Source organism: Salvelinus sp. IW2-2015, linkage group LG14 (genome assembly GCF_002910315.2).
Source record: "Salvelinus sp. IW2-2015 linkage group LG14, ASM291031v2, whole genome shotgun sequence".
Classification (NCBI taxonomy): Eukaryota; Metazoa; Chordata; class Actinopteri; order Salmoniformes; family Salmonidae; genus Salvelinus; species Salvelinus sp. IW2-2015.
In genome coordinates, this window is record NC_036854.1 from 9766247 (window position 1) to 9779570 (window position 13324).

At 41.4% G+C, this 13324-nt stretch overlaps 1 protein-coding gene across 1 annotated transcript in view; it reads left to right on the top strand.

Annotated features, from left to right (window-relative positions):
• LOC111972906 (protein enabled homolog) overlaps positions 1-11657 on the top strand; it is a 100116-nt gene extending 88459 nt beyond the window's left edge. The window contains exons 9-13 of the mRNA XM_070446764.1: positions 1663-1717; positions 1981-2047; positions 7783-7867; positions 8315-8372; positions 8738-11657. Coding sequence (XP_070302865.1) covers positions 1663-1717; positions 1981-2047; positions 7783-7867; positions 8315-8372; positions 8738-8775 — 303 coding nt within the window. The 3' untranslated portion in view covers positions 8776-11657. The remainder of the gene's footprint in view (positions 1-1662; positions 1718-1980; positions 2048-7782; positions 7868-8314; positions 8373-8737) is intronic.
• The last annotated feature ends 1667 nt before the right edge of the window (positions 11658-13324 follow it).

Below are 13324 nucleotides of genomic sequence, written 5' to 3' on the forward strand. Positions count from 1 at the left end.
TTAGAAAAGCCTCGATAATGTTAGTATTGAGAGCGTAGTTGGGAGAAAGGGTTACCTGTTATTTCTAGCCTGGTCTGTCTTATATGGCCGGACAGGGTTGAAATGTGTGTTATTCTAGCCTGGTTGCGTTCTGTCTTGATGTACTTTAGGAAGGGTACACATGGGTTTGACGTGTTATTTCTAGCCTGAGTGATGGCTTCTATGAGTGAGTAACATGGATGGTTGACGTGTTATACTCTGTTAGCCTGTCTGTCTAGAGGCTGGTAACAGTTTGACTTTGTTTATATTTCTAAGCGTCTCTGTCTAATGTGGGTAACAGGTTAGCACGTGTTTGATGTAGTTACATCAGTGCCTGAGTAACTTGGTCTTATTGTAAACAGGGGTTTAGAGCGTTTTTAGTTTGAATGCGTCGACGTGCTGCTAGCAGTTTTTCTACTAAGCCACAAATTAACACTCAGAAAAGTCCAAAGAATATGTAAACATATCCATCAGTGGCACACGCTTCTTACACTTTGATATGATTTTTGTTAATATTTGAGGATTATGTGTAATAGAGTTCTGCTATGAAGAGTATTATTATTTATAGCATAGTGTGAGTTTTTTTTTTAGAGAGGTAAAGTTTCACCAGGTATCTATTAAAGAGATAAACGAAAGGAGTCAGTTCACTCTGTTAACAGTGGGGATATTTGAACTATTAAGATAGAGTGGGCACATCTGCTTTATGTTGTACCGAGATGAATCACAATACAGTATGAAAAAGCCAATAGGGTAGTTTTATCTTTTAGGACTTACGAAAGGCATATATCAATAAGAATCATCATGTGGTCAGTTTATCTTAGATATGATGGTGAAACTGGATATCGTAGTTGGGAGTTTTAAATAAGTAGGGTTAAAATTATTCGCTAGAAGTCACAGATTGCACACTTTAGCAAGTCTATTGATTTATATTAAAAATCTGATTTATTGAGTAATGTTACATCTATATCTATGTTATAGGAGAGACCTTCGCAACCAATTGAGGTTACTTGAAATATCAATGTTAGAGTGACGCTAAAATTGGACATCAGTTTCGTGTGAGTGGAAACAAACCCAGATGTATTTCTTGCCCAATTCTTGAATTTTATATTTTAAGTACACGTGTTGTTTTATTTTTCTTACTTTATGAAAGACGAAGTTGGTGTTGCTATAATTAGCGTGTGTAAAAAAGAGCAGAGCATGATCTTCAGAATTCTGAGAAGACACATATGAGAATGGAAATTCCACACTGAAATCAATTTTTCAACGCCGGTACATATAACCCATAAAAAATTTCTGAAAAGTCTCACTGTACAGATTGGGGTATGTGCTGTCTGTCTGACTGGCTGACTGACTGACATGTTAAACACTATTCATGCACACAGAGTTAGTCCATGCAACTTATTATGTGACTTATAATTTACCCATCTATAATTCAGTAGCCTGGTGTTTGTTTTCCCTCTTCTTGATGTCTTTGGGGCTTTATATGTTTCTCTTTGATGGTCATTAGTGACATCGAAGAGGATCAATGGCTCTCCTTCAGTGGATTATTTACTTAAAAACAGGTCATATATTCGCACCTGTTTATCTGAAGCTGCCTGACCTATAACGTCTGACCTTTGAATGCCCTGTGCTTCTCTCCAATAGGATGAGAGCGGCGAGGGCAACACAACTCCCAAAGTGTCAGCCTGTAGTACACCTGGTGAGTATAGTATACAGTACAGGACTGTAGTGGTCAGAGATATATGAAGGACCAGAACAGCAACATGCACCTTCCACATTCAGATCACCAAGATCCTAGTTAGTTTTAGCCAGCAGTTAATGTAGTTGGACAGATATATTTGTGTCTGTAGTTTAGCTAATATTTTTCAGTCTGTGGTTTGTTTGTATTTTTTTTTTGTCTCCTGATAGTGGTTCAGTTCTATCAGTGTAATATATCCAATGCTTTTTTTGTTTCCTCCTCAGACATGCCCAGAAAACCTTGGGAGAGGACTAACACTATGAATGGTAGCAAATCCCCGGTCATTGGAAGGTAAATACCAGCATTCCATCCCATAAATGGGCTTAGATTTCAATCGTGTGCTTTCATGTGCAAATGTCTATATTACATAGTCGCTGAGTCTAAAGCCATAACTGGGTCAAACACGACAAGGTCCAAATATCCACTCCCTATCTGAATCACTGAGTGCCTCAGCATTGCCGCTCATCATCACGTGACTAAAGAAGGAGCACAGAGCGTAGCATGTCACACTGCTGGGGTCCGACCCCTGGGCTTGCTGGTTTATGACTGGTTAATAACATGACTAAAGCATGGGGCTGCTGCTTAGCGCTAGGCTACCGCTAGCTAGGCTGTCCGTAGCAGTGAGTGTTCCTGGGATGTGTCAATCAAAGCCTACAATTCCAGGTTTATTTGCAGGGATTTAAATGAGGGTTTGTCGACGAGAAAGTGTTCTGGAAATAGACTTCCATTATGTGCAAAACAGAATGCTGGCTGCCCACCCCACAAGTCCTGTTTTGTTTTCATCCTCTGAGAATGTAGGATCTTTTTTTAGATGTTATTTAGAACTTCCTTATAAAGAGGCCGGTGTTGCATTTTAGCATATTAGCAGGAAAAGACAATTACCGGATCCTTAGAAAATTCCAATGCTTTATCAATGTAAAGTTAACTGAAAACAAATCAATGTATCATCAATAGCTGTTGTTTTTCCAGATTCCCTGGTAGCTATACTCAGTCTGCTGTCTGGAGCCTGTATGTTTGGTGTGGGTTTGATTAGGGAGGGCACCTGGGGTTACAGGACAGCCCTTTTAAAAGCTAGTCTCTCTCTCACAGACGGGTGTCACTGTGGAGAAATCCGATGGGTTCTGATATGGTAAACAGGTATACAGGCCTGTAGTGACACATCTCCTTTTTACTCCTTTTGTATAATTTGCTGTGCTTGAAGTGGGGGGGGGGGGGGGTGGGTTTTGTGCCTGTAATTCCCATATCTCTATTTTGCCAACAAAGTAATTACCTGATTGCTAATGAACACTAGGTATAAAAATAGTTTATTGTTTAACATGAAGAACCAATCTAAGTATCTACGAATTCATGTAACCTCTCCAGTTGCTTTGCTTTAGTATACACACATACTCAACACTGACTCTGTGGCTGGTGTGCTACTGTATAGTGAGCAAGATAGAGGAGACCCTCCCAGTGCTGTGAATATTCACATCCGTGCCAACTGTCTCAGAAGAACCCCATAGATAAGGCCACACAGCCCTGCATTCGCAGATGGGCGTAAATAATTCCTCCCATAAACTGGTATTCATACCTGACCTATAGAGGAGGCCAGAGGACCAGAGACCACTACAGCAGACACACAGACGCAAACAAACACAACACACACACACACACACACACACACACACACACACACACCACACACACACACACACACACACACACACACACACACACACACACACACACACACACACACACACACACACTACAGAAGACAGCTGTTGGGAATCGTAACAAGCTAACATTCTTGTAACCTAACGTTACACCTTTCCTACTCTCTTGGCTTCCACGTTCTCCCTGGCAAGCTGTTGGCTGTTCACGGAATTCATTTCCTCACCATTTCACACTCAGAAAGTGTGTCATTTTCTTTAATCACACACACCTACAGAAAGACAGCTGTTGGGAATCGTAACAAGCTAAATTCTTGTAACCTAACGTTACACCTTTCCTACTCTCTTGGCTTCCACGTTCTCCCTGGCAAGCTGTTGGCTGTTCACGGAATTCATTTCCTCACCAGTTTCACACTCAGAAAGTGTGTCATTTTCTTTAATCATTTCCATGGTGATTTTCTTGTTGGCAATGGTTTCCTGTCACATCTGATCCAGTGGCGGAGATGCATGGCTGTGTGTGGCTGCTGCATTGCTTGTGCTCTAACTATAGCTGCCCTTTTCTGAACTCTGACACACAAAGTCAACTTGATTGTGTTTGAATTGGGCTGAACTACCCAATGTTAGCTGTGTGAACTCATATGGCTGGTGTGTGTGTAACATGTTTGCTTTGGGCTGGCTTTACCTAAGGCATTAAGCTATTCTACTAGTGATTCCAGTCATAGGACAGTTTTCCAGTTCATTTACTGGTTCACTTTGCCTAAATCGACACTGAACAAAAACATAAATGCAATGTAAAGTGTTGTTCCCATGTTTCATGAGCTGAAATAAAAGATCCCAGAAATGTTCCATATGCACAAAAAGCGTATTTCTCTCAAATTTTGCGCACACATTTTTTGCATCCCTGTTAGGGAGGATTTTATCCTTTGTAAAAGGCCACTCTAAAATGTGAAGTTTTATCACACAACACAATGCCACATACAGTTGAAGTCGGAAGTTTACATACACTTAGGTTGGAGTCATTAAAACTCATTTTTCAACCACTCCACAAATTTCTTGTTAACAAACTATAGTTTTGGCAAGTCGGTTAGGACATCTACTTTGTGCTTGACACAATTCATTTTTCCAACAATTGTTAACAGACAGATTATTTCACTTATAACTCACTGTATCACAATTCCAGTGGGTCAGAAGTTTACATACACTAAGTTGACTGTGCCTTTAAACAGCTTGGAAAATTCCAGAAAATTATGTCATAGCTTTAGAAGCTTCTGATAGGCTAATTGACATAATTTGAGTCAATTGGAGGTGTACCTGTGGATGTATTTCAAGGCCTGTCTTCAATCTCAGTGCCTCTTTGCTTGACCATCATGGGAAAATCAAAAAAAATCAGCCAAGACCTCAGAAGAAAATGGTAGACCTCCACAAGTCTGGTTCATCCTTGGAAGCAATTTCCAAACGCCTGAAGGTACCACGTTTATCTGTACAAACAATAGTACGCAAGTATAACCACCATGGGACCACGCAGCCATCATACCGTTCAGGAAGGAGACGCGTTCTGTCTCCTAGAGATGAACGTACTTTGGTGCGAAAAGTGTAAATCACTCCCAGAACAACAGCAAAGGACCTTGTGAAGATGCTGGAGGTAACAGGTACAAAATTATCTATATCCACATTAAAACGAGTCCTATATCGACATAACCTGAAAAGCRGCTCAGCAAGGAAGAAGCCACTGCTCCAAAACCGCCATTAAAAAAGCAAGACTACGGTTGGCAACTGCACACGGGGACAAAGATCGTACTTTTTGGAGAAATGTCTTCTGGTCTGATGAAACAAAAATAGAACTGTTTGGCCATAATGATCATTGTTTTGTTTGGAGGAAAACGGCGGAGGCTTGCAAGCCGAAGAACACCATCCCAACCGTGAAGCATGGGGGTGGCAGCATCATGTTGTGGGGGTGCTTTGCTGCAGGAGGGACTGGTGCACTTCACAAAATAGATGGTATCATGAGGAAGAAAAATTATATGGATATATTGAAGCAACATCTCAAGACATCAGTCAGGAAGTTAAAGCTTGGTCGCAAATGGGTCTTCCAAGTGGACAATGACCCAAAGCATACATCCAAAGTTGTGGCAAAATGGCTTAAGGACAACAAAGTCAAGGTATTGGAGTGGCCATCACAAAGCCCTGACCTCAATCCTATYGAACATTTGTGGGCAGAACTGAAAAAGTGTGTAGGAGGCCTACAAACTTGACTCAGTTACACCAGCTCTGTCAGGAGGAATGGGCCAAAATTCACCCAACTTATTGTGGGAAGCTTGTGGAAGGCTACTGAAATAAATCATTCTCCCTACTATTATTCTGTCATTTCACATTCTTAAAATAAAGTAGTGATCATTACTGACCTAAGACAGGGATTTTTACTAGGATTAAACGTCAGGAATGGTGAAAAACTGAGTTTAAATGTATTTGGCTAAGGTGTATGTAAACGTTCGACTTCAACTGTATGTTTCAAGTTTTGAGAATTTTACAAATGTCCAGCCGGCCTCACAATCGCAGACCACGTGTATGGCGTTGTGTGGGCAAGCGGTTTGCTGATGTCAACGTTGTGAACAGAGAGCCCCGTGGTGGTAGGGTTATGGTATGGGCAAGCATAAGCTACAGATAACGAACACAATTGCATTTCATCAGCTGCAATTTGAATGCACAGAGATACCGTGACGAGATCCTAGATGCTAAAAATGTCCCAGTTCTTCCATGACCTGCATACTCACCAGACATGTCACCCATTGAGCATTTTTGGGATGCTCTGGATCGACGTGTACAACAGCGCGTTCCACGTCCTGCCAATATCCAGCAACTTCACACAGCCAGGAGTGGGACAACATTCCACAGGCCACAATCAACAACCTGATTAAATCTATACAAAGAGTTCACTCTGCATGAGGCAAATGGTGGTCACAGCAGATACTGACTAGTTTTCTGATCCACACCCCTAACTTTTTTTTAAGGTATCTGTGACCAACAGATGTGAATCTGTATTCCTAGTCATGTGAAATCCATAGATTAGGGCCTAATGAATCCATTTCAATTGACTGATTTCCRTATATGAGCTGTAACTCAGTAAAATCTTTGAAATTGTTGCATGTTGCGTAATTTACAGTGCATTCGGAAAGTATTCAGACCCCTTGACTTTTTCCACGTTTTGTTACGTTACAGCCTTATTCTAAAATTGATTAAATTTGGGGGGTTTTCCTCATCAATCTACACACAATACCCCATAATGTATAAATAAAAAAATGTAATATCACATTTACATAAGTATTCAGACCCTTTACTCAGTACTTTGTCGAAGCACCTTTGGCAGCAATTACAGCCTACAAGCTTAGCACACCTGTATTTGAGGGAGTTTCTCCCATTCTTCTCTGCAGATCCTCTCAAGCTCTGTCAGGTTGAATGAGGAGAGTCGCTGCATGGCTATTTTAAGGTCTCTCCAGAGATGTTTGATCGGTTTCACTCATGGATATTCAGAGACTTGTCCCGAAGCCACTCCTGCATTGTCTTGGCTGTGTGCTTAGGGTCGTTGTCCTGCTCCGTGCTCCGTTCGTCTTTCCCTTGATCCTGACTATTCTCCCAGTCCCTGCCACTGAAAAACATCCCCACAGCATGATGCTGCCACCACATGATGCTGCCACCACCATGCTTCACCGTAGAGATGGTGCCAGGTTTCCTCCAGACGTGACGATTGGCATTCAGGCCAAAGAGTTCAATCTCGGTTTCATCAGACCAGAGAATCTTTTGTTCAGTATAGATTCAGTTTGCTCAGAGCATAATGATACTCAAACGAACAAATCAAGTTCATGAAAGGGCCTTATACTGAATGTGGGCAGCCAAAGGGTTAGGTACCCTGTCAAATACGCTCAGCTGTTTTCAACTAGTGTAGTMATCAATTTTGACACATGGATATGAAAATCATTATTGTACATTATTCTCTACCTTGCCAGATGTGTAGATCAATTTCTCAATACTGAATTTAAAAGAATGAATGTTGGGGTATGATGACAATTTTCTCTGCGTGTTAAATTCTTTAACTTCCTATGTTTCTTGCTGTGTTTTGAAATCAAACTGTCAATTTGAATGAATTTGCACTTTCTTTCAAGTTGTTTACGTTTGTAGTTGCTAAAGATGCGAATGTAACTGTTTTTTTAAAGTGATTGAAGTGTGATGCGTGAATGCAGAATGTAGAGGGGAATAACCCAGTCACAGTAGATACTTTTCTGTCTGGTTTTCCTCCAAGAGTGACTTCTGGACTCCCCCTCGACAATAGCCCCAATTTAGATGTACTGCTGTAATTTTTCCTGTTTATCTCGTCTACAGACCGAAGTCCACACCCACACCGACTGGATCCCTAAGTGCCAACGGGGTGCCAACAGAAGGTCTCGACTACGACAGATTGAAACAGGTATTCAGAGGACACAAATAAAAAATGACAGTCTTGCTGTTTGCTGGCAGAACAGTGGAGCTGTCATATTTTACACAGCATACTACAGAGCCCTGAGAGGGTGTGCCCAATGACTGTGTCCCATGCTGGGGCAATCCCTCCCTCCTCCCCTATGAATGAGCCTGTTAGATAAGTGTAGATTCTCCTTATACCCTCCCTATCTGTGCCTACAGCAGCAGCCTCAGTCAGAGACAGAGGAGTAACACAGAGTGGTAACACTATGGGCTTACTAACACTCATTCAACTCTCTGGGACAGTATCTCTCACTGATGCTAAAGTCACTGTTCTGTCCCTCTGCTTTGGTYCAAGTTTCAATCCATTTCACATGTCCAAAGTGCCTGTTTGAAACAAATTKTTTGGTTTTCCACTGTGTTTTGTCTCTAATTGTCTTTCCAATCTTATTTTCAGGACATTCTGGACGAGATGAGGAAGGAGTTGTCGAAGCTGAAAGAGGAACTTATTGATGGTAACTGATTGCTTGAGCAACCCGATGCACATACAGAGGGAGCTTTATATTTGTCCTGTTTCACTGCATGTACAAGTGGGTAACCTGTACGAGTGTGAGGTGTGAATTGGAAACGTGGTTTCTGCATATCCCAACTCCCCATATGACGCCCTCGGAGAGTGGGGTCACGGCCAGGGCTTCTGCCGTGTTATAGGTGACAGGGCGTGAAATAAGTTCCTCAAAGCACAGGAAGATCTTGCGTTCAGTTGAGGCCTTCTGTACCTTTGTCATCAGAGAATTAGCATTGCACCATTCACGCCACTGCATATCACACCAAAGACAATACAAAATACCATATAACTGACATGTTGTTTGTCTGTCCACAGCCATCAGGGAGGAGCTGGGAAAGTCGAACACGGCGTAGAAGGATCTCACCTGCCTGTGCATTACATCCATTACCGGACACCTGCGACAGGTCAACTTCAGATAGGACAATATTATAAAGAACCGAAAAAGGAAAACAAAAAAAGTCTAAAAAGGTAGTGACGATAACAATAATAACCGTATTAATACAGAAGACAGCGTTTTGTCGGCAGAACAGCGTCACACACAGRTGGGGATGAGGGAGAGCGGGAGGCCGAGGGAGAGCGGGAGGCGTGTAGCATGGAAGCACTGCTGGCGTCCATCTTGTGAAGCCTGGCCGTTCCTGCCATTTTCCCGCAGCCTCACCTGGAGGACAGGACACAGTCTTAAAAGAGGAGTGACTGTCATTATGCAAAGATTTCTCTCTTTGTCGATAACACAAGAAAACAAGGAAAATCAACAAATATAAAAATAACTATATTAAACTGTATACTGTATTAACCATTGAAGTGTGAGAAATCAAACAGACAGCATTTACACTAAGAATTGGAACAGTTAGCGTGCACTTGTGATTTCATAGTGAAAAGACACATTTAGTGGGTGAGTGTGAAGTTTGGAGGCAGGAGGGTAAGGGAAGTCGGACTCAGTTCCCCATAGGGCCATAGGAGGGAGCCTCTGGGTGTGAATGAAGGACTGACTGATGGACTTGGTATAGTCTACTGCTGCAGGACTCTGTAAAGCTAGTCTTCCTCAAATACTATTTTAACCTGAATATGTACAAAAGAAGAAAAAACTATATCTACAAGTCGTTCAATCATGTCTGTTTTAATGTAAACTATGGCCATATCAAGTAGCTTAATCAACTCTTTACATGATGGTCTGTCTCTTGGTCTGTTTGGCTTAGTATCCGAATATCATTATCTTCTTTTTTCTATAGAAACGATTGCTCTAACGAGCTACTGTTCTGCATTTCTGTGTGTTGCAGGCTGATGAGACAGTCACAAAGGGTATGCCTTTCTAAACGTCAATCATTGTAGCTCTTTACCAAACAACCTCTGTCAATTAGTGATGGTTAATAATGCTAAAATCACCATGACCAGATCTGGAGATGGAGCTATTTGAAATCTCTGTACTGTTATTATGAGCTGAACTTTTTTTTTTCTCTCTCCCTCGCAATTTCTGGGCGGTTTTTGGTGCATGTAAAGTTTTGTACGGTGAGGGTCGTGAGGCTGCCACGAAATTGAATTATTGTCCATTGGTTTATAAGCAATAAGTGTAGCATCTAGGTTGAATTCCCCCACATTATTCCTTTTAAATGTTCGTGTTCTTTTAACTCCATTCTGAACACCTGTTAAGGATGTGACTGTGTGACAGTATCTCCTCCTTTCCACTACATCCACCTCCTCCATAGATTCTAACTGTGTGAAACAGATGGGTAGAGAAGAGATGGATGAACAGACCCTCCCTGTTTATAGCCATTTATGTACTTAATTTACTGAGGAATGCCATTATTTTTTTCAATTTATCTTATTTTGTTTTGGGATTCAAGGCTACTGTATCTTTTTATTGATATTTCAGCTAAATTCCATATTCAAATTTCTTTTGCTGCATTTGAAAGAACTAGTAATGAAGAAGGACATGAGGGACACCCCAGAAATAGGTTTGTCTGCATGATGTATCCTTGGACATGCTTGTGCCATTAAGTGTTTCACTTGCGCTTAATGATTATTCYTTTTTTTAATTAAATGCCTTTATTTCCTCCCCTATAATTTGAAGTTCTGATAATGGCCCACCTTGTATGACTCATTTGGTCATAGGAATGGCAGCAACTTTTTATTGAAAATGTTTCCTTTTCAAAACAAAACATTTTGTGTACAGTGCCGAGTTCGCGTTCCTAATAATCTCGATGTACAATCAACTGAGAGAAACCAAGTCAACCTGAGACTGGTGTGAAAGAAAGAACTGTCTTCAATGTAAAACTCTATTGCTTCTATTCTCTTGACTTGCTGGTAAGGGGATCGACTTTGATCAGGGTTATGTCATGGCAACAGCTGAGGTGTGGGGGTGAGCATTATTCAAAACACTCCCCTTGTGTGTATTTTGCTCAAACACAACTAATTTAATTCTCTCTGGATCAAAGCATAGGAAGGCTTGCACACGAGTGTTTACAGCATCGATTGCACTTTATAAACCCATCGAAATTCATGATGCTATGATGAACCTGCTTACAAGATGCAGCCATCGCCAAGAGTGTGACTATCGCACCAAAGGTTTCAGCTACAATCTCCTCCTACACACGTCACGCTCTACTGGGTCGCCTTTTGTTTCATCATTGTCAAGAGAAGGATACATATCTATATATCGATTTCTTTGGATTGAGTAGTGAAACATTCTGATCAAGGATCATTCGTATCTACGGATAATTCTGTTTGTAATCTTCATGGTTTGTGCCTTGTTCTGAATTTGCATTTATATGTAAAAGATTTAAAGACCAGTAATAATACTAGGAACTGTCAATCTTTTTTTTTGCATCCTGGTATAGTTATTATAAAGGGAGAATAATATCCGTTTCAAAGTACAGACATGGTGTATTTTCCTCATGCCATTTGTATGTTYCAGAGTGGTTTAGGTTCTTGGCGCTTGGAAATCTGAAAATAAATATATCCTCTAAATTGAAATCAGTTGATATCAAATTGTTGATTTTTGTCCCCAACTCAGAATTTGCCATCTACTGAGGGAACTGAAGCTGGTGGACATAATAAAAAATATGCGGGAGAAATTAAACTGAATGTCTCTGAAATGAATTTATCAGTTTCCTTTATTTTTTATTTTATTCAAATTGTACCATACCATTCTCATGTTAATTACAATTTTCTTACATGCTAACATTGTTTTGTTTGAGCGAGTAAAATAAAAAATTGCAATACATGATCAAAAAGTACATTTGAATTYTGTGGTGTTAAATTAACATTGTTTCAATAACTAATTCCTACAACTTTTTAATCTGGATAATTCTCTCCTGTGGGACAGAATGATGCACAGGATCTCTGAGACTGATCTAAAGACTTGTGCTGCATCAGCAGTTTCTCTCCGAGTTCTTCCCGGCCTTTGAAAATAACCTGTTTAGATCTGCACCAACGAGAATGTGTGGGAGAGCATACCTGTTTCATATGCAGGGCATTCATCAAATATTAAAAAGCCTYATAACGATGATTCAGCAGAAATACTGAAATTGAGCTTCGGTGAGCACCTTGGACTTGTCTTGTCACATGGTTATTATAAGCCTTGTTTTACTCTTCGTTTCAGTGTTGAATACCTTGCAGATGTTGGGTATAAAGAGGTCATTACTGTATAGGGATTGTCATAAGACTGAACCAGCGTTACAATTCAGTCCGACGTGTTAGTCACTCCCTTGCCACTTGTTCCTTGAGTAGGTCTAGGGAATTTCCAGCAGGCCTACTCCAATCACATCAGACCTTACATCACCACCTATTTCACACCCCATTAGCAGTGAATGTTTCTGCACGTCAGGTTTCCATCTCTTCTACTGCCACAGGTCAGCTAACAGGAAGAGGCAGGACTAACTGAAGCCGAAGTTAGACGAAGTATCTTCAAAAGACTTGCCTATGCTATTTACTCCCCCCCCCCACACACACACACACAGTTGCTGTCTGAGCCCGAGCCATCACAGATTGCTGTCTGAGCCCGAGCCCATCACAGTTGCTGTCTGAGCCCGAGCCCATCACAGTTGCTGTCTGGCCCGAGCCCATCACAGTTGCTGTCTGAGCCCGAGCCCATCACAGATGCTGTCTGAGCCCGAGCCCATCACAGTTGCTGTCTGAGCCCGAGCCCATCACAGTTGCTGTCTGAGCCCGAGCTCATCACAATTGCTAAGTGCAACCAGTCATCTGCATCTGGTCTTGCTGCTTCTTTTCACAGGGGTGACAAGGTCTCACAGTGGGAGTCTACTACGGTGTGCAGTTGTTTGCAACATAATGAACAGRATAAAGACACTTCCTGGAGGAGGGCTGAGAAGTCTCATTTGAGGTTATGGTGTAGCAGCCGGAGTAGAGCGAATGCTCTGCAAGGGCGGAAACTGCTGTAAGACAGGAAGACCCTAAGCGGCTGCTTGGCTTCATGAACTCAGAGGGAGAGAGAGGGCTAAGAACGCTGTAATTGGGCAGTAGTTTATTTTTTATTTTTTCTAAATCTTGTTATTTCCTTACGTAGTCATGAACTGTGAATGATTTGACACCTCTGCTCAGTTGTTTTCACTCTCCATGCAATCATTACTTTTGATGCACAAGATAATGTTTCATGCAGTGGTGGGAAAAGTCCCCAATTGTCATACTTGAGTAAAAGTAAAGATACCTTAAAATAGAAAATGACTCAAGTAAAAGTGAAAGTCACCCAGTAAAATACTACATGAGTCAAAGTCTACAAATATTTGGTTTTAAATATACTTAAGTATCAAAAGTAGAGGGCCTCCCGAGTGGCACAGCAGTCTAAGGCACTGCATTGCAGTGTTAGAGGCGTCACTAAAGACCCGGGCTGTGTCACAACCGGCTGTGTTCAGGTGTCCCATAGGGRGGCGCACAATTGGCCCAGTG